The 20,292-nt window shown below is 60.3% G+C and overlaps 2 protein-coding genes and 1 long non-coding RNA gene across 3 annotated transcripts in view; 1 reads left to right on the forward strand and 2 right to left on the reverse strand.

The window, feature by feature from the left end:
* XRCC1 (X-ray repair cross complementing 1) overlaps positions 1–4,776 on the reverse strand; it is a 13,970-nt gene extending 9,194 nt beyond the window's left edge. Inside the window, exons 1-7 of the mRNA XM_058860029.1 lie at positions 4,574–4,776; positions 4,394–4,486; positions 3,182–3,280; positions 1,622–1,780; positions 1,438–1,506; positions 504–605; positions 204–277 (exon numbers count right to left, since the gene is read on the reverse strand). Of these exons, the coding sequence (XP_058716012.1) occupies positions 204–277; positions 504–605; positions 1,438–1,506; positions 1,622–1,780; positions 3,182–3,280; positions 4,394–4,486; positions 4,574–4,633 (656 nt within the window). The 5' untranslated portion in view covers positions 4,634–4,776. The remainder of the gene's footprint in view (positions 1–203; positions 278–503; positions 606–1,437; positions 1,507–1,621; positions 1,781–3,181; positions 3,281–4,393; positions 4,487–4,573) is intronic.
* A 98-nt stretch (positions 4,777–4,874) lies between these two features.
* On the reverse strand, positions 4,875–20,197 carry SMG9 (SMG9 nonsense mediated mRNA decay factor). The gene is given in 14 exon segments (XM_058860056.1): positions 4,875–5,085; positions 7,358–7,452; positions 7,454–7,500; positions 9,273–9,401; positions 10,607–10,714; positions 12,826–12,929; positions 14,009–14,094; positions 14,170–14,265; positions 15,630–15,741; positions 16,522–16,634; positions 16,894–16,991; positions 17,644–17,884; positions 18,003–18,074; positions 19,823–20,197. Coding segments are annotated over 14 exon segments (1,716 nt in total). The 5' UTR covers positions 20,159–20,197; the 3' UTR covers positions 4,875–5,006.
* LOC131590169 (uncharacterized) lies at positions 5,528–6,231 on the forward strand. Its single transcript, XR_009280004.1, has 3 exons — positions 5,528–5,593; positions 5,679–6,047; positions 6,171–6,231. It is a non-coding gene; the product is annotated as an uncharacterized LOC131590169 (long non-coding RNA).
* Positions 20,198–20,292: the final 95 nt, after the last annotated feature.

Below are 20,292 nucleotides of genomic sequence, written 5' to 3' on the forward strand. Positions count from 1 at the left end.
TGTCCCAGAATTGGGGTTTGGGGGTCCCAGGTGGGGTTTGGGGGTCCCAGATGAGGTTTGGGGTGTCCCAGGTGGAATTTGGGGTCCCAGAATTGGGGTTTGGGGGGGTCCCAGAATTGGGTTGGGGGTCCCAGGTGAGATTTTGGGGGTCCCAGGTGAGGTTTGGGGTCCCCAGGTGAGGTTTTGGCCCCTCCCCCCGTTACCTGTGTGACGTCACTCGCGCCGAGCGCGGCCGCGGCGTAGCTGGGCCCGGGGGAGGGGTCCTGGGGGGGAGGGGCTGGGGGGGAGGGGGGAGAGGAGATGTTAAAGGTGGGGGAGGGGCAGGGGGGAGGGGCTGGGGGTGGGGGCGGGGCTGAGGGGGTGGGGGGGAGGGGATCTTACCTGGGGTGGGGGAGGGGAGATGCTAAAGGGGGAGGGGCTGAGAGGGTGGGGGAGGGGCTGAAGGGGGTGGGGGGTGGGGGAGGGGCTGAGGGGGTGGGGGAGGGGCTGGGGGGGGGTCTTACCTGGGGTGGGGGAGGGGCGCTGGTAGAAGAGGGCGCCGGGGGGCGGCGGGGGGGGCTCCCCTCCCCCTCCTCGCGCAGCGTGAACGGACCCAGGCGGCGACGCTGGGGGGAGGGGCGGGGTCACAGGGGGGTCAGGGGTCACTCAGGGGTCAAAGGTCACTCAGAGGTCACTCAGGGGTCATCCAGGGGGTCAGGGACACTCAGGGGTCACCCAGGGGTCACTCAGGGGTCATTTGGGTCACTCAGGGGTCACCCAGGGGGGTCAGGGGTCACTCAGGGGTCACTCAAGGGTCACTCAGGGGTCATTCAGGGGTCATTGGGGTCACTCAGGGGTTACTCAGAGGTCACTCAGGGGTCACTCAGGGGTCATTGGGGTCACCCAGGGGTCACTCAGGGGTCATTTGGGTCACTCAGGGGTCACCCAGGGGGGTCAGGGGTCACTCAGGGGTCACTCAAGGGTCACTCAGGGGTCATTCAGGGGTCATTGGGGTCACTCAGGGGTTACTCAGAGGTCACTCAGGGGTCACTCAGGGGTCATTGGGGTCACCCAGGGGTCACTCAGGGGTCATTTGGGTCACTCAGGGGTCACCCAGGGGGGTCAGGGGTCACTCAAGGGTCTCTCAGGGGTCACTGAAGGGTCACTCAGGGGTCACAGATCACTCAGGGGTCACTGAAGGGTCACTCAGGGATCACTCAGTGGTCATTGGGGTCACTCAGGGGTCACTGGGGTCACTCAGGGGTCACTCAGGGGTCAGAGATCACTCAGGGGTCACTGAAGGGTCACTCAGGGATCACTCAGTGGTCACTCAGGGGTCAGAGGCCACTCAGGGGTCACTCAGAGGTCACTCAGGGGTCACTCAGGGGTCACTCAGGAGTCACTCAGGGGTCACCCAGGGGTCACTCAGGGCTCACCCAGGGGTCAAAGGTCACTCACCGCCCCCCCCGGCTGCGTCCCCTCCCCCTCGGCGAACACTCGGATGAACGACAGCCCGAAGGGACGGCTCTGTGGGGGGGGGAGGGGCAGAATTAACCCAAGCCCCGCCCCCTCAGGCAGGCCCCACCCCCTCAGGCAGGCCCCACCCCCTCCCAGGCCCCGCCCCCCCCTCAGGTGAGCTCACCTGGCTGTAGGGCTGGCTCAGCACCACCTTGAGCCGGTCCCGCCCGCTCCGGGCCGGGTTTTGCAGCAGAACCTCGGGGCCGAAGAGACGGACGCGGCGAAGCTCCGCCCCCGCGCGGCTCTCGGCAGGTGACATCAGCGCGGCGCTGGGGAGCAACACCTGGGCAGGTGAGACACATGTGAGACACAGGTAAGGGACCAGTGAGACACAGGTGACATCAGCGCGGCGCTGGGGAGCAACACCTGGGCAGGTGAGACACATGTGAGACACAGGTAAGGGACCAGTGAGACACAGGTGACATCAGCGCGGCGCTGGGGAGCAGCACCTGCACAGGTGAGACACACAGATAACCCCCAGGTGAGACACAGGTGACATCAGTGTGGTGCTGGGGAGCAGCACCTGCACAGGTGAGAGATACAGAAAACCCCCAGGTGAGACACAGGTGAGACACAGGTGAGACACAGGTGAGACACAGGTGACATCAGCGCGGCGCTGGGGAGCAGCACCTGCACAGGTGAGACACAGGTGAGGGACAGGTGAGACACAGAGGAGACACAGGTGAGACACAGGGGAGACACAGGTGAGGGACAGGTGAGACACAGGTGAGGGACAGATGAGACACAGGAGGGGGACAGGTGAGGGACAGGTGAGAGGTGAGGCTCAGATGCGGTTCCAGGTGAAGCCCCAGGTGAGGCCTCAGGAGAGACTCAGGTGAGACCCCAGGTGAGCTCCAGGTGAGGCTCAGGTGAGGCCCCAGGTGAGGCTCAGGAGAGCTCCAGGTGAGACCCCAGGTGAGGCTCAGGTGAAGCCCCAGGTGAGACCCCCAGGTGACCCCCAGGTAACCCCCAGGTGAGACCCCAGGTCCCCCCAGGTGAGGCCCCAGGAGAGACACCAGGTGAGACCCCAGGTCCCCCCAGGTGAGACCCCAGGTGAGACCCCAGGTCCCCCCAGGTGAGACCCCAGCTGAGACCCCCAGGTAACCCCCAGGTAACCCCCAGGTGAGCTCCAGGTGAGACTCCAGGTAACCCCCAGGTAACCCCCAGCTGAGACCCCCAGGTGAGACCCCAGCTGAGACCCCCAGGTGAGACCCCCAGGTGAGACCCCCAGGTGACCCCCAGGTCCCCCCAGGTGAGACCCCCAGGTGACCCCCAGGTAACCCCCAGGTGACCCCCAGGTAACCCCCAGGTAACCCCCAGGTGAGACCCCCAGGTGACCCCCAGGTCCCCCCAGGTGAGACCCCCAGGTGAGACCCCCAGGTCCCCCCAGGTGACCCCCAGGTGACCCCCAGGTGAGACCCCAGGTGAGGCTCAGGTGAGACCCCCAGGTGACCCCCAGGTGAGACCCCAGGTGACCCCCAGGTGACTCCCAGGTGAGACCCCCAGGTGAGACCCCCAGGTGACCCCCAGGTCCCCCCAGGTGAGACCCCCAGGTCCCCCCAGGTGAGACCCCCAGGTGAGACCCCCAGGTGACCCCCAGGTCCCCCCAGGTGAGACCCCCAGGTCCCCCCAGGTGAGGCTCAGGTGAGACCCCCAGGTCCCCCCAGGTGTGGGCGGGGCTCACCTGGAAGTCTCCCCCCGCAGAGGATCCCAGCAGAACCTCCACGAAGGCGGCGCCGTCGTTCCCGATGTGAAGGGAATGGATGGGGCGGGGCTCGGCCAGCTGTGGAGACCCCTCCCCAAATTACCTGAGACCCCAAATTCACCTGGGACCCCTCCCCAAATTACCTGGGACCCCTCCCCAAACTCACCTGAACCCCCAAATTCACCTGAGACCCCCCCAGCTGTGGAGACCCCTCCCCAAATTACCTGGGACCCCTCCCCAAACTCACCTGAACCCCCAAATTCACCTGAGACCCCCCCAGCTGTGGAGACCCCTCCCCAAAATTCAGTCCCTCCCAGTCACTCCCAGTCCCTCCCAGTTCCCCCAAACCCCCTCCCAGTGCCCCCCAGTCACCTCCCAGTCCATCCCAGTGCCCCCGAAACCCCTCCCAGATCCCTCCCAGTCCATCCCAGTTTATCCCAGTGCCCCCAAACCCCCTCCCAGTGCCCTCCAGTCTCCTCCCAGTTCCCTCCCAGTCCATCCCAGTCCCTCCCAGTGCCCCAAAACCCCCTCCCAGTCCCTCCAAGTCCCTCCCAATCCCCCCCAACCCCCTCCCAGTGCCCCCCAGTGCCCTCCCAGTGCCCCTAAATCCCCTCCCAGTCCCTCCCAGTTGCTCCCAGTCTCTCCCAATCCCCCCCAAACCCCCTCCCAGTCCATCCCAGTTGCTCCCAGTTCCCCCAAACCCCCTCCCAGTCACTCCCAGTGCCCCCCAGTCCCCTCCCAGTCCCTCCCAGTTGCTCCCAGTCCCTCCCAATCCCCTCCAAACTCCCTCCCAGTGCCCCCCAGTGCCCTCCCAGTCCCCTCCCAGTTCCCCCAAACCCCCTCCCAGTCCATCCCAGTGCCCCCGAAACCCCTCCCAGTCCCTCCCAATCCCCCCAACTCCCCTCCCAGTGCCCCCAGTCCCTCCCAGTTCCCCCAAATCCCCTCCCAGTCCCTCCCAATCCCCCCCAAACTCCCTCCCAGTCCCTCCTAATCCCCTCCCAGTCCCTCCCACTGTCCCCCAGTCCCCTCCCAGTTCCCTCCCAGTCCATCCCAGTCCCTCCCAGTGCCCCAAAACCCCCTCCCAGTGCCCCCCAGTTCCCCCAAACCCCCTCCCAGTTGCTCCCAGTCCCTCCCAATCCCCCCCAAACCCCCTCCCAGTCCCTCCCAGTCCCCTCCTCATCCTCTCCCCACCTCCAGCACCACGCTCAGCTGCTTCTCCCCCGCCGCCGCCCCCCTCCAGCGCCCGCCATCATCGGGCCGCAGCAGATTCTCGGCCGGGAAACGCTGCGGAGCCACAGGAGAGCTTCAGCCCGGATCCCCCCGCAGCTCCCCCGTCCTCCGGTGCCCCGGAGCCCTTTGCCGGGGACCCACCGGGTCGGCGCTGCTGACGGAGACCACCCGGCTGAACGGGATCTCCGGCATCGCCGCCATGCACCGGAAACCTCCCTCAGAGCGGCCCAGGGAGGCGCTCTGCCAATCCCCGCCCGCAACTCGATGGTTCTCCAATGGGATTTTTTGCGGTGCGCGGGAGGCGCTCTAGCCCACCGGTCCTCCGGGCTCTGTGGTAAATCGGTCCTCCAAGGGGTTTTCCCGCCCTTTTTGAAGCGCGGGAAGCCGTGAGGGGAAGGGGGCGGGGCGAGGTGAGGGCGGGCGCTAATTAAATTTCTGAGGGGATAATTAAACCTAATTATGCTTCGAGGGGTGGTTAATTAAGCCTTGTAATTAATTAAGACCAAAACGAGCGGGTTTGAGGGGTTTCCAAAGGCATTTATTGGTCCAGCGAAGCGCTCCCAGTGCTCCCAGTTCAGCCCAGTAAGCGGCCGTACTCGGCCAAGGCTGAGGATTTCTTCACCCCGTCCCAAATCCGGGCAGCGTAGTGGAACCTGCGACCAGTATGGACCAGTATGGACCAGTACGGACCAGTACGGACCAGTACAGGTAAGACAGGCCCCTCCCAGTTGGCCCTAGTCCCCTCCCAGATCCTTCCCAGTACATCCCAGTCCCCCCCCAAATCCTTCCCAGTACATTCCAGTTAATCCCAGTACCCCCAAACATCCTCCCAGTTCCTCCCAGTCCATCCCAGTGTCCCCAAAACCCCTCCCAGTCCATCCCAGTCCATCCCAGTGTCCCCAAACCCCCTCCCAGTCCATCCCAGTCACTCCCAGTGACCCCCAAACCCCCTCCCAGTCACTCCCAGTCACTCCCAGTGTCCCCAAACCCCCTCCCAGTCCATCCCAGTCCATCCCAGTCACTCCCAGTGCCCCCCAAACCCCCTCCCAGTGTCTCCCAGTCCATCCCAGTGCCCCCAAAACCCCTCCCAGTCCATCCCAGTCACTCCCAGTCACTCCCAGTGACCCCAAACCTGCTCCCAGTCCATCCCAGTCACTCCCAGTGCCCCCCAAACCCCCTCCCAGTCCATCCCAGTCACTCCCAGTGCCCCCCAAACCCCCTCCCAGTCCATCCCAGTCACTCCCAGTGCCCCCCAAACCCCCTCCCAGTCCATCCCAGTCCATCCCAGTCTCACCAGTTGCGCTCGGTCAGCAGGCTGTGGGATAACTGGGAGCGGGCGGCCGCCAGGACCCTCCCAGTGACCCCCAAACCCCCTCCCAGTCCATCCCAGTCCATCCCAGTCACTCACAGTGACCCCAAACCCCCTCCCAGTCCATCCCAGTCACTCCCAGTGACCCCAGACCCCCTCCCAGTCCATCCCAGTCCATCCCAGTCTCACCAGTTGCGCTCGGTCAGCAGGCTGTGGGATAACTGGGAGCGGGCGGCCGCCAGGACCCTCCCAGTGCCCCCCAAACCCCCTCCCAGTCCATCCCAGTCCATCCCAGTCACTCCCAGTGTCCCCAAACCTGCTCCCAGTCCATCCCAGTCCATCCCAGTCACTCCCAGTGCCCCCAAACCCCCTCCCAGTCCATCCCAGTCCATCCCAGTCACTCCCAGTGTCCCCCAAACCCCCTCCCAGTCCATCCCAGTCCATCCCAGTCACTCCCAGTCACTCCCAGTGTCCCCAAACCTGCTCCCAGTCCATCCCAGTGCCCTCCAGTGCCCCCCAAACCCCCTCCCAGTGACCCCAAACCCCCTCCCAGTGGCTCCCAGTCCATCCCAGTCTCACCAGTTGCGCTCGGTCAGCAGGCTGTGGGATAACTGGGAGCGGGCGGCCGCCAGGACCCTCCCAGTGCCCCCCAAACCCCCTCCCAGTCCATCCCAGTCCATCCCAGTCACTCCCAGTGTCCCCCAAACCCCATCCCAGTCCATCCCAGTCACTCCCAGTCACTCCCAGTGTCCCCAAACCCCCTCCCAGTCCATCCCAGTGCCCTCCAGTGACCCCAAACCCCCTCCCAGTCCATCCCAGTCACTCCCAGTGACCCCAGACCCCCTCCCAGTCACTCCCAGTCACTCCCAGTGTCCCCAAACCCCCTCCCAGTCCATCCCAGTCACTCCCAGTCACTCCCAGTGCCCCCCAAACCCCCTCCCAGTCCATCCCAGTCCATCCCAGTCACTCCCAGTGCCCCCAAACCCCCTCCCAGTCCATCCCAGTCCATCCCAGTCACTCCCAGTGTCCCCAAACCTGCTCCCAGTCCATCCCAGTCCATCCCAGTGACCCCAAACGCCCTCCCAGTCCATCCCAGTCACTCCCAGTGCCCCCAAACCCCCTCCCAGTGCCCCCAAACCCCCTCCCAGTGGCTCCCAGTCCATCCCAGTCTCACCAGTTGCGCTCGGTCAGCAGGCTGTGGGATAACTGGGAGCGGGCGGCCGCCAGGACCCTCCCAGTGCCCCCCAGACCCCCTCCCAGTCCATCCCAGTCCATCCCAGTCACTCCCAGTGACCCCAGACCCCCTCCCAGTGACCCCCAAACCCCCTCCCAGTCCATCCCAGTCACTCCCAGTGACCCCAAACCCCCTCCCAGTCCATCCCAGTCACTCCCAGTGTCCCCAAACCCCCTCCCAGTCCATCCCAGTCACTCCCAGTGCCCCCAAACCCCATCCCAGTCCATCCCAGTCCATCCCAGTCACTCCCAGTGACCCCAGACCCCCTCCCAGTCCATCCCAGTCCATCCCAGTCACTCCCAGTGACCCTCAAACCCCCTCCCAGTCACTCCCAGTGACCCCAGACCCCCTCCCAGTCCATCCCAGTGGCTCCCAGTCTCACCAGTTGCGCTCGGTCAGCAGGCTGTGGGATAACTGGGAGCGGGCGGCCGCCAGGACCCTCCCCCGCAGCCGGGCCAGGAGCCCCCCCCAGCCCCCCCCGGCCCCGGAATGGGGGCAGGGCTGGGAACAGCGCCCCTCCCCCACCTGCGGGACACACAGACACACTGGGAGGGACTGGGAGGGCACTGGGAGCCACTGGGAGGGACTGGGAGGGACTGGGGGGTGGTTTGGGGGGAACTGGGATAGACTGGGATGGACTGGGAGGGACTGGGAGCCACTGGGAGGGGGTTTGGGGGGGCACTGGGAGGGACTGGGAGCCACTGGGAGCCACTGGGAGCCACTGGGAGGGGGTTTGGGGGGGACTGGGATAGACTGGGATGGATTGGGAGGGACTGGGAGCCACTAGGAGGGGGACTGGGGGCACTGGGAGGGACTGGGAGCCACTGGGAGGGGGTTTGGGGGGGCACTGGGAGGGACTGGAAGGGACTGGAAGCCACTGGGAGGGACTGGGAGGGGATTTGGTGAAACTGGGAGGGCACTGGGGGGCACTGGGAGGGGGTTTGGGGTCACTGGGAGTGACTGGGATGGACTGGGAGCAGGTTTGGGGGAACTGGGAGGGACTGGGAGGGACTGGGAGGGGGTTTGGGGGGGACTGGGATAGACTGGGATGGATTGGGAGGGACTGGGAGCCACTGGGAGGGGGACTGGGGGCACTGGGAGGGACTGGGAGCCACTGGGAGGGGGTTTGGAGGAACTGGGAGGGACTGGGAGGGACTGGGAGGGACTGGGAGGGGCTTTGGGGGAACTGGGATGGACTGGGATGGACTAGGGTGTACTGGGACATACTGGGAGGGACTGGGAGGGACTGGGAGGGACTGGGAGGGGGTTTGGGGGGGACTGGGATGGACTGGGAGCAACTGGGAGGGACTGGGAGGGGATTTGGGGGAACTGGGGTGGACTGGGATGGACTAGGGTGTACTGGGACATACTGGGATGGACTGGGAGGGACTGGGAGGGACTGGGAGGGGGTTTGGGGGACACTGGGAGTGACTGGGGTGTACTGGGATGGACTGGGAAGGGTTTTTGGGGGTACTGGGATATACTGGGATATACTGGGATGTACTGGGATGGACTGGGAAGGGCTTTTAGGTACACTGAGATGGACTGGGATGGACTGGATATACTGGGAAGGGTTTTTGGGGGCACTGGGATGTACTGAGATGAACTGGGATGAACTGGGATGGACTGGGATGAACTGGGATGGACTGGGATATACTGTAAAGGGTTTTTGGGTACACTGGGATGTACTGGGATGAACTGGGATGAACTGGGACATACTGGGATGTACTGGGAAGGGTTTTTGGGGGCACTGGGACGAACTGGGACGTACTGAGATGAACTGGGATGAACTGGGATGGACTGGGAAGTGTTTTTGGGGGCACTGGGACATACTGGGATGAACTGGGATATACTGGGAAGGGTTTTTGGGGACACTGGGAGGAACTGGGATGGACTGAGATGAACTGGGATGAACTGGGACATACTGGGATGGACTGGGAAAGGTTTTTGGGGGCTCTGGGATGTACTGAGATGAACTGGGATGAACTGGGATGGACTGGGAAGTGTTTTTGGGGGCACTGGGACATACTGGGATGGACTGGGATATACTGGGAAGGGTTTTTGGGGGCACTGGGATGAACTGGGATGAACTGAGATGAACTGGGATGTACTGGGACATACTGGGATGTACTGGGAAGGGTTTTTGGGGGCACTGGGAAGAACTGGGAAGGAGCTGAGGGGGCTGTGCTGGGGGTGACCGGTCCCTACTGGTCCCTACTGGTTTATACTGGTTTATACTGGTTTATACTGGTCTGTACTGGTTTATACTGGTTTATACTGGTTTATACTGGTCTCACCTGCCCGGGGCAGGGCGTCCTCGGGCTCCTCCTCCAGGGGGGGCAGCAGGAACAGGTTGACCTCGGGCTCGGGGGGGCTGGGGGGCAGCGAGGGGGGAGCGGGGAGCAGCTCCCGCATGGACAGAGAGCCTGGAGGGGGGAAACACCCGAAATCGGGGGAATTTAACCAAAAATGGACAAAATGGAACCAAAAATGGGCAAAATTCACCCAAAAACGGGCAAAATGGAACCAAAAACGGGCAAAATTCACCCAAAAACGGGCAAAATGGAACCAAAAATGGGCAAAATGGAACCAAAAATGGCCAAAATTCACCCAAAAACGGGCAAAATGGAACCAAAAATGGGCAAAATTCACCCAAAAATGGCTAAAATTCACTCAAAAACAGGCAAAATTTAACCAAAAATGGCCAAAATTGGGAAAAATTTAAGTAAAATCGGGGGAAATTGAACCAAAAATGGCCAAAATTCAGCCAAATCCATCCCAAACCCCTCTCATGACCCCCAAATCCCCCCCAGACCCCCCCCAAATCCCTTTCAGGACCCCCCAAATGTCCCCAAATCCCCCCCAGACCCCCCCAAACCCCTCTCAGGACCCCCCAAATCTCCCCAGACCCCTCTCAGGACCCCCAAATCCTCACAAATCCCCCCCAAACCCCCCCAAATCCCCCCCATATCCCCCCAAACCCCTCTCAGGATCCCCAAACCCCCCCAGACCCCTCTCAGGACCCCCCAATCCCTTTCAGGACCCCCAAATCCCCCCAAACCTCCCCCAGACCCCTCTCAGGACCCCTCAGGACCCCCCAGACCCCTCTCAGACCCCCCCAAACCCCCCCAATCCCCCCCAAATCCCCCCAGACCCCTCTCAGGACCCCCCAAATCCCCCCAAATCCCCCCCAAACCCCCCCCAAATCCCTCTCAGGACCCCCAAAGCCCCCCCAGACCCCTCTCAGGATCCCCAAGTCCTCCCAAGTCCCCCCCAAATCACCCCAAGTCCCTCTCAGGACCCCCCAAACCTCTCTTAACCCCCCCAGACCCCTCTCAGGACCCCCAAACCGCCCCCAGACCCCTCTCAGGACCCCCCAGATCCCCCTCAGACCCCTCTCAGGACCCCCCAAATCCCTCTCAGGACCCCTCAGACCCCCCCGAACCCCTCTCAGACCCCCCCAAACCCCCCCAGATCCCCCCGAAACCCCTCTCAGGACCCCCAAACCCCCCCCAAATCTCCCCAAATCTCCCTCAAACCCCCCAATTCCCCCCCCAGACCCCTCTCAGGACCCCTCAGACCCCCCCAGACCCCTCTCAGACCCCCCCAGACCCCCCCAATCCCCCCGTACCCCGGTACTTGAGTCGGGAATGCGCCATCAGCTGCCCCAGCACCCGCTGCATCTGCCCCAGGCGCCGGGGGGAGAAACACTCGGGGGGGGCGCGGGTCTGGACGAAAACTGGGGGGGAAATGGGGGGGTCAGGGGGGTCTGGGGGGGTCACGGGGGGTCTGGGGGGGTCACAGGGGTCACTGGGGGAAAAATGGGGGGTCACTGGGGGGGTCTGCCCCAGGCGGCGGGGGGAGAAACACTCGGGGGGGGCGCGGGTCTGCACGAAAACTGGGGGAAATGGGGGGGTCAGGGGGGTCTGGGGGGGTCACAGGGGTCAGGGGGGGTCACAGGGACTGGGGGGGTCACTGGGGGAAAAATGGGGGGTCACTGGGGGGGTCTGCCCCAGGCGGCGGGGGGAGAAACACTCGGGGGGGGCGCGGGTCTGCACGAAAACTGGGGGGGAATGGGGGGGTCAGGGGGGTCTGGGGGGGTCACAGGGGTCACAGGGGTCAGGGGGGTCACAGGGGTTGGGGGGGTCACAGGGGTCAGGGGGGGACAGGGGGGGTCACGGGGGGTCACAGGGGTCACAGGGGTCAGGGAGGGTGGGCTGGGGATGGGATCTATGGGTCAGGATTTATAGGTGCCATTCTATAGGTGTCAGTATCTATAGGTGTCAGGATCTATAGGGGTCAGTGTCCATTGGGGTCAGTATCTATAGGTGTCAGGATCCATAGGGGTCCCATTCTATAGGTCCCATTCCATAGGTGCCAGGATCTATAGGTGTCAGTATCTATAGGTGTCAGGATCTATGGGTCCCATTCCATAGGTCCCATTCCATAGGTGCCATTCCATAGGTGTCAGTATCTATAGTGTCAGGATCTATAGGTGTCAGGATCTATAGGGGTCAGTGTCCATTGGGGTCAGTATCTATAGGTGTCAGGATCCATAGGGGTCCCATTCTATAGGTCCCATTCCATAGGTGCCATTCCATAGGTGTCAGTATCTATAGTGTCAGGATCTATAGGGGTCAGTATCTATAGGGGTCAGTATCCATTAGGGTCAGTATCTATAGGGGTCAGTATCTATAGGTGTGATTCTATAGCTGCCAGGATCTATAGCTGTCAGTATCTATAGGGTCAGTATCTATAGGTATTAGGATCTATAGGTGCCATTCCATAGGGGTCAGGATCTATAGGGGTCAGTATCTATAGGGCAGTATCTACAGGTGTCAATATCTATAGGTCCCATTCCATAGGTGCCAAGATCTATAGGGGTCAGTATCCATTAGGGTCAGGATCTACAGAACTCAGGATCTATAGGGTCAGGATCTATAGGGATCAGGATCTGTAGGTGCCAGGGTCTATAGGTGTCAATATCCATTAGGGTCAGTATCTATAGGTGCCATTCCATAGGTGCCGGGATCTATAGGTATCAGTATCCATTAGGGTCAGTATCTATAGGGGTCAGGATCTATAGGTCCCATTCCATAGGTGCCAGGATCCATTAGGGTCAGTATCTATAGGGGTCAGTATCCATAGGTATCAGTATCCATAGGGGTCAGTATCTATAGGTGTCAAGACCTATGGGACTCAGGATCTATAGGGGTCAGTATCTATAGGGGTCAGTGTCCATTGGGGTCAGTATCTATAGGTGCCAGGATCTATAGGTCCCATTCCATAGGTCCCATTCTATAGGTGTGATTCTATAGGTCCTGTTCTATAGGTGTCAGGATCTATAGGGGTCAGGATCCATAGGGGTCAGTGTCTATAGGTGTCAGTATCTATAGGTGCCAGGATCTATAGGTGCCAGGATCCATAGGTCCCATTCCATAGGTGCCATTCCATAGGTGTCAGGATCTATAGGTGCCAGGATCCATAGGGGTCAGTGTCCATTGGGGTCAGTATCTATAGGTGCCAGGATCCATAGGTGTGATTCTATAGGTGTGATTCCATAGGGGTCAGTATCTATAGGGGTCAGTATCTATAGATGTCAGTATCTATAGGTCCCGTTCTATAGGTCCCATTCTATAGGTGCCATTCCATAGGTGTGATTCCATAGGTGTCAGGATCTATAGGTCCCATTCCATAGATGTCAGTATCTATAGGTCCCATTCCATAGGTGTCAGGATCCATAGGTGCCAGGATCCATAGGTGCCATTCCATAGGTGTCAGGATCCATAGGGGTCAGTATCCATTAGACTCAGTATCTATAGGTGCCAGGATCCACAGGTTCTCACTCACCCAGGTGTGGGTAATACTCCGAGGGCTCCTCGGCCCCTCCCCCGCTGCAGTCGTGGCTCGGGGACGGCGTCGGCGGCTTCACCATCTCGGCCGTCTGCAGGAACCTGCAGGGGTCACACAGGGGTCAAAGGTCAACCGGGGGTCATTGGGGTCAGCCAGGGGTCATTGGGGTCACTCAGAGTCATTGGGGTCACTGAGGGGTCATTGGGGTCACTCAGGGGTCACCATCTCGGCCGTCTGCAGGAACCTGGGGTCAAAGGTCAAAGGTCAAACAGGGGTCACTCAGAGTCATTGGGGTCACTCAGGTCAGTCAGGGTCATTGGGGTCACTCAGGGGTCATTGGGGTCACTCAGGGGTCACCATCTCGGCCGTCTGCAGGAACCTGCAGGGGTCAAAGGTCACACAGGGGTCACCCAGGGGTCAGTCTGGGGTCACCATCTCGGCCGTCTGCAGGAACCTGCAGGGGTCAAAGGTCAAAGGTCAAACAGGGGTCATTGGGGTCACTCAGGGGTCACCATCTCGGCCGTCTGCAGGAACCTGCAGGGGTCAAAGGTCAGTCTGGGGTCATTGGGGTCACTCAGGGGTCACCATCTCGGCCGTCTGCAGGAACCTGGGTCAAAGGTCACACAGGGGTCAGCCAGGGGTCATTGGGGTCATTGGGGTCACTCAGGGTCATTCAGGTCAGTCAGGGTCATTGGGGTCACTGAGGGGTCATTGGGGTCACCCAGGGGTCACCATCTCGGCCGTCTGCAGGAACCTGGGGTCACACAGGGGTCAAAGGTCACCCAGAGGTCAGCAAGGGGTCACTCAGGGGTCATTGGGGTCACTCAGGGTCATTGGGGTCACTCAGGGGTCACTCAGGGATCACACGGGGTCATTGGGGTCACTCAGGGATCACTCAGGGGTCAAAGGTCACCCAGGGGTCAAAGGTCACCCAGGGGTCAAAGGTCACCGAGGGGTCATTGGGGTCACTCAGTGTCACTCAGGGGTCAGTCAGGGGTCACCCAGGGGTCACTCAGGGGTCAAAGGTCACACAGGGGTCACTCAGAGTCACCCAGGGGTCACCCCGGGGTCAAAGGTCACTCAGGGGTCACCCAGGGGTCACCCAGGGGTCACCCAGGGGTCAAAGGTCACCCAGGGGTCACCCAGGGGTCAAAGGTCACCCAGGGGTCAAAGGTCACACCTGTAGAGCCCCAGGTCCGTGAACCAATCCTGGACCAGCAGCACCACGTGACACACGGTGAACAGGAACGCCGCGATCTGCAAGGACTGGCCCCGCCCACAAACCCCTCATTAGCATAAATCAACGCCTCATTTGCATACCCGGGCCACGCCCACCCTCACCTGCGTCTCCACGTAGGCGTGGGGCAGCGCGAACTCCGGCGGAAGCTTCCGGTCGTTGTTGATCAGGTGATCCAGGTGGGCGGGGCTTAGGATGGGCTGAGGGGGGGCGGGGTCAGGGTGAGGCCACGCCCACATTGCCCGATATGGTAATGAGGGGGGAGGGGGGGTGTTAATTGGGGGTAATTAGGGTTAATTGGGGTAATTGGGGTAATTGGGGTTAATTATGGTAATTGGGGTAATAAGGGTTAATTATGGTAATTGGGGTAATAAGGGTTAATTATGGTAATTAGGATTAATTATGGTAATTAGGATAATTATGGTAATTTGGGGTAATTATGGTAATTGGGGTAATAAGGGTTAATTATGGAAATTGGGGTAATTGGGGTAATTAGGGTTAATTATAGTAATTGGGGTAATAAGGGTTAATTATGGTAATTGGGGTAATAAAGATTAATTACGGTAATTGGGATAATTATGGTAAGTGGCGTAATTAGGGTTAATTATGGTAATTAGCGTTAATTATGATAATTGGGGTAACGAGGGTTAATTATGGCAATTAGGGTAAATAGGGTAATAGAGGTTAATTAGGGTTAATTATGGTAATTGGGGAAATTATGGTAATTAGGGTAATTAGGATTAATTATGGTAATTAGGGTAATTGGGCTAATTAGGGTTAAATATGGTAATTAGGGTTGATTATGGCAATTGGTGTTAATTATGGTAATTGGGGTAATTATGGTGAAATGGGTCATTAGGGTTAATTATGGTAATTGGGGTAATTATGGTGAGGTGGGTAATTAGGGTTAATTATGGTAATTATGGCAATTGGGTTAATTATGGTAATTGAGATTGGACATTAAGGTAATTAGGGTTAATTATAGTAATTGGGGAAATAAGGATTAATTGTGGTAATTGGGGTAATAAGGATTAATTATGGTAATTGGGGTAATTAGGGTTAATTATGGTAATTATGGCAATTGGGTTAATTACGGTAATTGAAATTGGTCATTAGGGTAATTAGGGTTAATTATGGTAATTGGGGTAATTGGGATAATTACGGTGAGGTGGGTCATTAGGGTAATTAGGGTAACTTGGGCTAATTATAGTAATTATGGTAACTATCACTCATTAATTAACGCTAATTAAAGAAAAATAAAAAGCTCAGGGAGACAGCGGGGAGGGAAGAACGCTAATTAATGCTAATTAATGCTAATTAATGCTAATAAAAGGCAAACAACAGCTCAAGGAAGGGGCGGCAGGCAGTGAGAGATGCTAATTAATGCTAATTAACGCTAATTAAGGGCAAACAAAAGCTCAAGGTGGGGGTGGCGGGGAGGGAGGGACGCTAATTAACGCTAATTAACTCTAATTAAGGGCAAACAAAAGCTCAAGGCGGGGTGGGCAGGGAGTGAGGGACACTAATTAACGCTAATTAGGGCTAATTAGCGTTAATTAATGACCTGTGTGTCCAGGAAGAGCACGCGCTCCTGGGTGACGAAGAGGTCGATGCCGCCGGTCTGGGCCCCGCCCCTTTCCCGCAGCTCCGGCGGCTGCGGCCGGAACACGAAGGAGCTGGCACCAGTATAAACCAGTTTAAACCAGTATGGACCAGTACGGACCAGTATAAACCAGTATGGACCAGTATAAACCGGTATGGACCAGTTTAAACCGGTATGGACCAGTTTAAACCGGTACGGATCAAACCCCATCCCAGTCTTCCCAAAAACCCCATCCCAGTATGGACCAGTATGGCCCAAAACCCTTCCCAGTCCCTCCCAGTCCATCCCAGTTCCCTCCCAGTCCATCCCAGTTTATCCCAGTCCCTCCCAATCCCCTCCCAGTCCATCCCAGTCCCCTCCCAGTTTGTCCCAGTCCCCTCCCAGTTTGTCCCAGTCCCCCCCAGTTTATCCCAGTTCCCTCTCAGTTCCCTCCCAGTCCCTCCCAGTTTATCCCAGTCCCTCCCCGTTCCCTCCCAGTCCCCTCCCAGTTTGTCCCAATCCCCTCCCAGTCCCTCCCAGTTTGTCCCAATCCCCTCCCAGTTTGTCCCAGTCCCTCCCAGTCCCCTCCCAGTTCCCTCCCAGTCCCTCCCAGTCCATCCCAGTCCCTCCCAGTCCCCCCCAGTTCCATCCCACTCCATCCCAATCCCCTCCCAGTCTCTCCCAGTCCCTCCCAGTCCATCCCAGTCCATCCCAGTTCCCTCCCAATTCCCTCCCAGTCCCTCCCAATCCCCTCCCAGTTCATCCCAGTCCCTCCCAATCCCTCCCAGTGGCTCCCAATCCCCTCCCAGTCCCTCCCAGTCCCCTCCCAGTCCCCTCCCAGTCTCTCCCAGTCCCTCCCAGTCCCTCCCAGTACCGGGGATCCTCCTCGGGCTGGTTCCCGGCCAGCAGCGACAGCACCGTGGATTTCCCGGTGCCCTGCAGCCCCAGCGCCCCCACCACCAGCACGTCCGTCTGCTCCAGCAGGAACTGGGAGCACTGGGAGTCACTGGGAGAGCCTGGCAGCCCCTCCCCCACCCCCCCAGCCCCGCCCCCACCCCCTGAGCCCCGCCCACCCCGAGCCCCGCCCACCTCCAGGGCGCTGTCGCACCAGTTCATCTGCTCGTCCACCAGTTTGATACTGGTTTTCATCTTCTCTGGCCCCGCCCCCACCCCCTGAGCCCCTCCCCCACCCCTTGAGCCCCGCCCCCACCCCCCCAGCCCCGCCCCCACCCCGAGCCCCGCCCACCTCCAGGGCGCTGTCACACCAGTTCATCTGCTCGTCCACCAGTTTGATACTGGTTTTCATCTTCTCCGGCGCCGCCAGACGCGCCTGGGCCTGGGCGGCTGCGAAAAGGGGCGGGGCCAGGTGTGGGACACGCCCCCTTTTAATGGGGACACGCCCACAGCACAGAAACCCCTCCCCCATGGGGTTTGGCCACGCCCAGGAAAAGCCACGCCCACAAAACCCCGCCCATTTTATTCAGCCAATCCCTGCAGGGTTCTGCTTTTAGCCACGCCCACAATGGCCACACCCAGGAAAAGCCACGCCCCCAAACCACGCCCATTCTATTCAGCCAATCCCTGCAGGGTTCTGCTTTTAGCCACGCCCACAATGGTCACACCCAGCCATGGCCACGCCCCCCAAACCCCACCCATTTTATTCAGCCAATCCCCGTGGGGTTTAGCCTTTAGCCCCGCCCACAGTGACCACGCCCACACAACCACACCCTCACTGGCCACGCCCACACCTCAAACCCCGCCCACTTTATTCAGCCAATCCCCGTGGGGTTTTGCTTTTAGCCACGCCCCCAATGGCCACACCCAGGAAAAGCCACGCCCCCAAACCCCACCCATTTTATTCAGCCAATCCCCGTGGGGTTTAACCTTTAGCCACGCCCACCAACAATGGCCACGCCCACAATGGCCACGCCCCCATCACGGTGACCACGCCCCCTCTCCCACCATAGCCCCGCCCCCTCAAGCCCCGCCCACTCACGGTCGAGCGCAGCGGGCGGGGCCAGCCCCCGGCTGTGCAGTTGATAGACGGGCTGGGTGGGGCGTGGCCCCTCCCTCTCCATGGGCGGGGCCTGCGCTGGCCCCTCCCCCGAGCTCCCCGAGGCCCCGCCCCCTCCGCGAGGCTCCTCCCCCCGCGCCTTCATCAGCACGATGGGCGGGGCCGGGGCGGGAGGGGGCGGGGCTTGCGCCGGCCCCGCCTTCGGCGCTGTTGGGGGCGGCTGCTGTGGGGAGGAAACGGAAATGACGTCATGGGGGCGTGGCTACGCAAAGCAGGGTGGGTTGTAATTAATTTATGGGTGGCCACGCCCCTTTTCGGGGTGGCCACGCCCCCAGACTCACCCTCTCGGCCGGCGGCTTGGCCAGGATGATCGGGGTCTTCTGCAGGGTCCCCGCTGGCTCCTCCCCCACCTCCTGGGGGCGGGGCGGGGTCAGCGAGGCCACGCCCACCACACCCAGAGACAGCCACGCCCACCCAGAGGTAGCCCCGCCCCCTCAGTGCAGGCTGGGTGTTGGTTATGGGGGCTTAGGCCACGCCCACTGCGCTCTGGACACGCCCATGGCTGCGTCAATCATCACAAAGCCACGCCCCCTCTAAGCCACGCCCTCTGCGGCAGCTGTCAATCATTGCTGTGCCCCGCCCCTTACAGACACTGTCAATCATCACAAAGCCACGCCCCCGCTAAGCCACGCCCTCTGCGGCAGCTGTCAATCATTGCCGTGTCCCGCCCCATGCAGGCGCTGTCAATCATTGTCAATGCCACGCCCACAGAAGCCACGCCCCATTATCTGCTGTCAATCATTGCCAGAACACACCCCTAGATCTGTCAATCATTCACAAGCCACGCCCCCTTCAGCTCCTGGCAATCATCTTTAAACCCCACCCATTATCTGCTGTCAATCATTCCCAAGACACGCCCCCACACATCTGTCAATCATCCCCAAGCCACGCCCCATTATCTGCTGTCAATCATTCCCAAGACACACCCCCAGAGATCTGTCAATCATCCCCAAGCCACGCCCCATTATCGGCTGTCAATCATTCCCAAGCCACGCCCATTATCGGCTGTCTATCATTCCCAAGCCACGCCCATTATCGGCTGTCAATCATTCCCAAGACACACCCCCATACATCTGTCAATCATCCCCAAGCCACGCCCCATTATCCGCTGTCAATCATTGCCAGAACACACCCCTAGATGTGTCAATCATTCACAAGCCACGCCCCCTTCAGCTCCTGTCAATCATCTTTAAACCCCACCCATTATCTGCTGTCAATCATCCCCAAGCCACGCCCCCACTCATCTGTCAATCATCCCCAAGCCACGCCCCATTATCGGCTGTCAATCATTCACAAGACACACCCCCACACATCTGTCAATCATCCCCAAGCCACGCCCCATTATCTGTCAATCATTCCCAAGACACACCCCTAGAGATCTGTCAATCATCCCCCAAGCCACGCCCCATTATCTGCTGTCAATCATTCCCAAGACACACCCCCACAGATCTGTCAATCATCCCAAGCCACGCCCCATTATCTGTCAATCATTCCCAAGACACACCCCCACACATCTGTCAATCATCCCCAAGCCACGCCCCATTATCTGCTGTCAATCATTCCCAAGACACACCCCCTCACATCTGTCAATCATCCCCAAGCCACGCCCATTATCTGCTGTCAATCATTCCCAAGACACACCCCCACACATCTGTCAATCATCCCCAAGCCACGCCCCATTATCTGTCAATCATTCCCAAGACACACCCCCACAGATCTGTCAATCATCCCCAAGCCACGCCCCATTATCGGCTGTCAATCATTCCCAAGACACACCCCCACACATCTGTCAATCATCCCCAAGCCACGCCCCGTTATCTGCTGTCAATCATTCCCAAGACACACCCCCACACATCTGTCAATCATCCCCAAGCCATGCCCCCACACATCTGTCAATCATCCCCAAGCCACGCCCATTATCTGCTGTCAATCATTCCCAAGCCACGCCCTTTATCGGCTGTCAATCATCCTTAAACCCCTCCCACGCCGCTGTCAATCACCCAAACCCCGCCCACAACCCAACCGCTGTCAATCACTCCCAAGCCCCGCCCCACCCATCAATCAACCCCTTTAAGCCCCGCCCCCTTTAAGCCCCGCCCACCCTCCTCTCTCCGCCTCCTTCCGGTTCCTTCTCGCGGTTCCAGCAGCGCCTGCGCGCGCCGGGGGCGGGGCTTTGCCCCGAGTCCGACATGGCGGCGGCTCCCGGCGGCTCCCGCGGGCCCCGAGCGGCTCCCGGAGGCTCCCGAGAAGGTTCTGGAAGCTCCCGGGAAGGTTCTGGAAGGTTCCGGGGGGTTTTTTTCCCCCCCGAGTTCCGGGTTCTTTTCCCGCCTCCCGGCGCGCGCGCGGAGCGTGAGGGGAGAGGAGGGGGCGGGGCCTCTTCCAGCGGAACGCGCATGCGCGGGGGGGGCGCCGGGGGCGTGGCTTGCGCGCTGCGCATGCGCGGAAAAGAGGGCGTGGCCCGGACTTAAAGGGCCAGCGGCGCTTTTAAAATAAAATTGGGGGAGGGGGCGGCGCGCGCGTTTTGCACCACGTGACCCGCGCCGCCGCCGCCCCTCCCCCCACCCCTCACCC

Source organism: Poecile atricapillus, chromosome 32 (genome assembly GCF_030490865.1).
Source record: "Poecile atricapillus isolate bPoeAtr1 chromosome 32, bPoeAtr1.hap1, whole genome shotgun sequence".
Taxonomy (NCBI): domain Eukaryota; kingdom Metazoa; phylum Chordata; class Aves; order Passeriformes; family Paridae; genus Poecile; species Poecile atricapillus.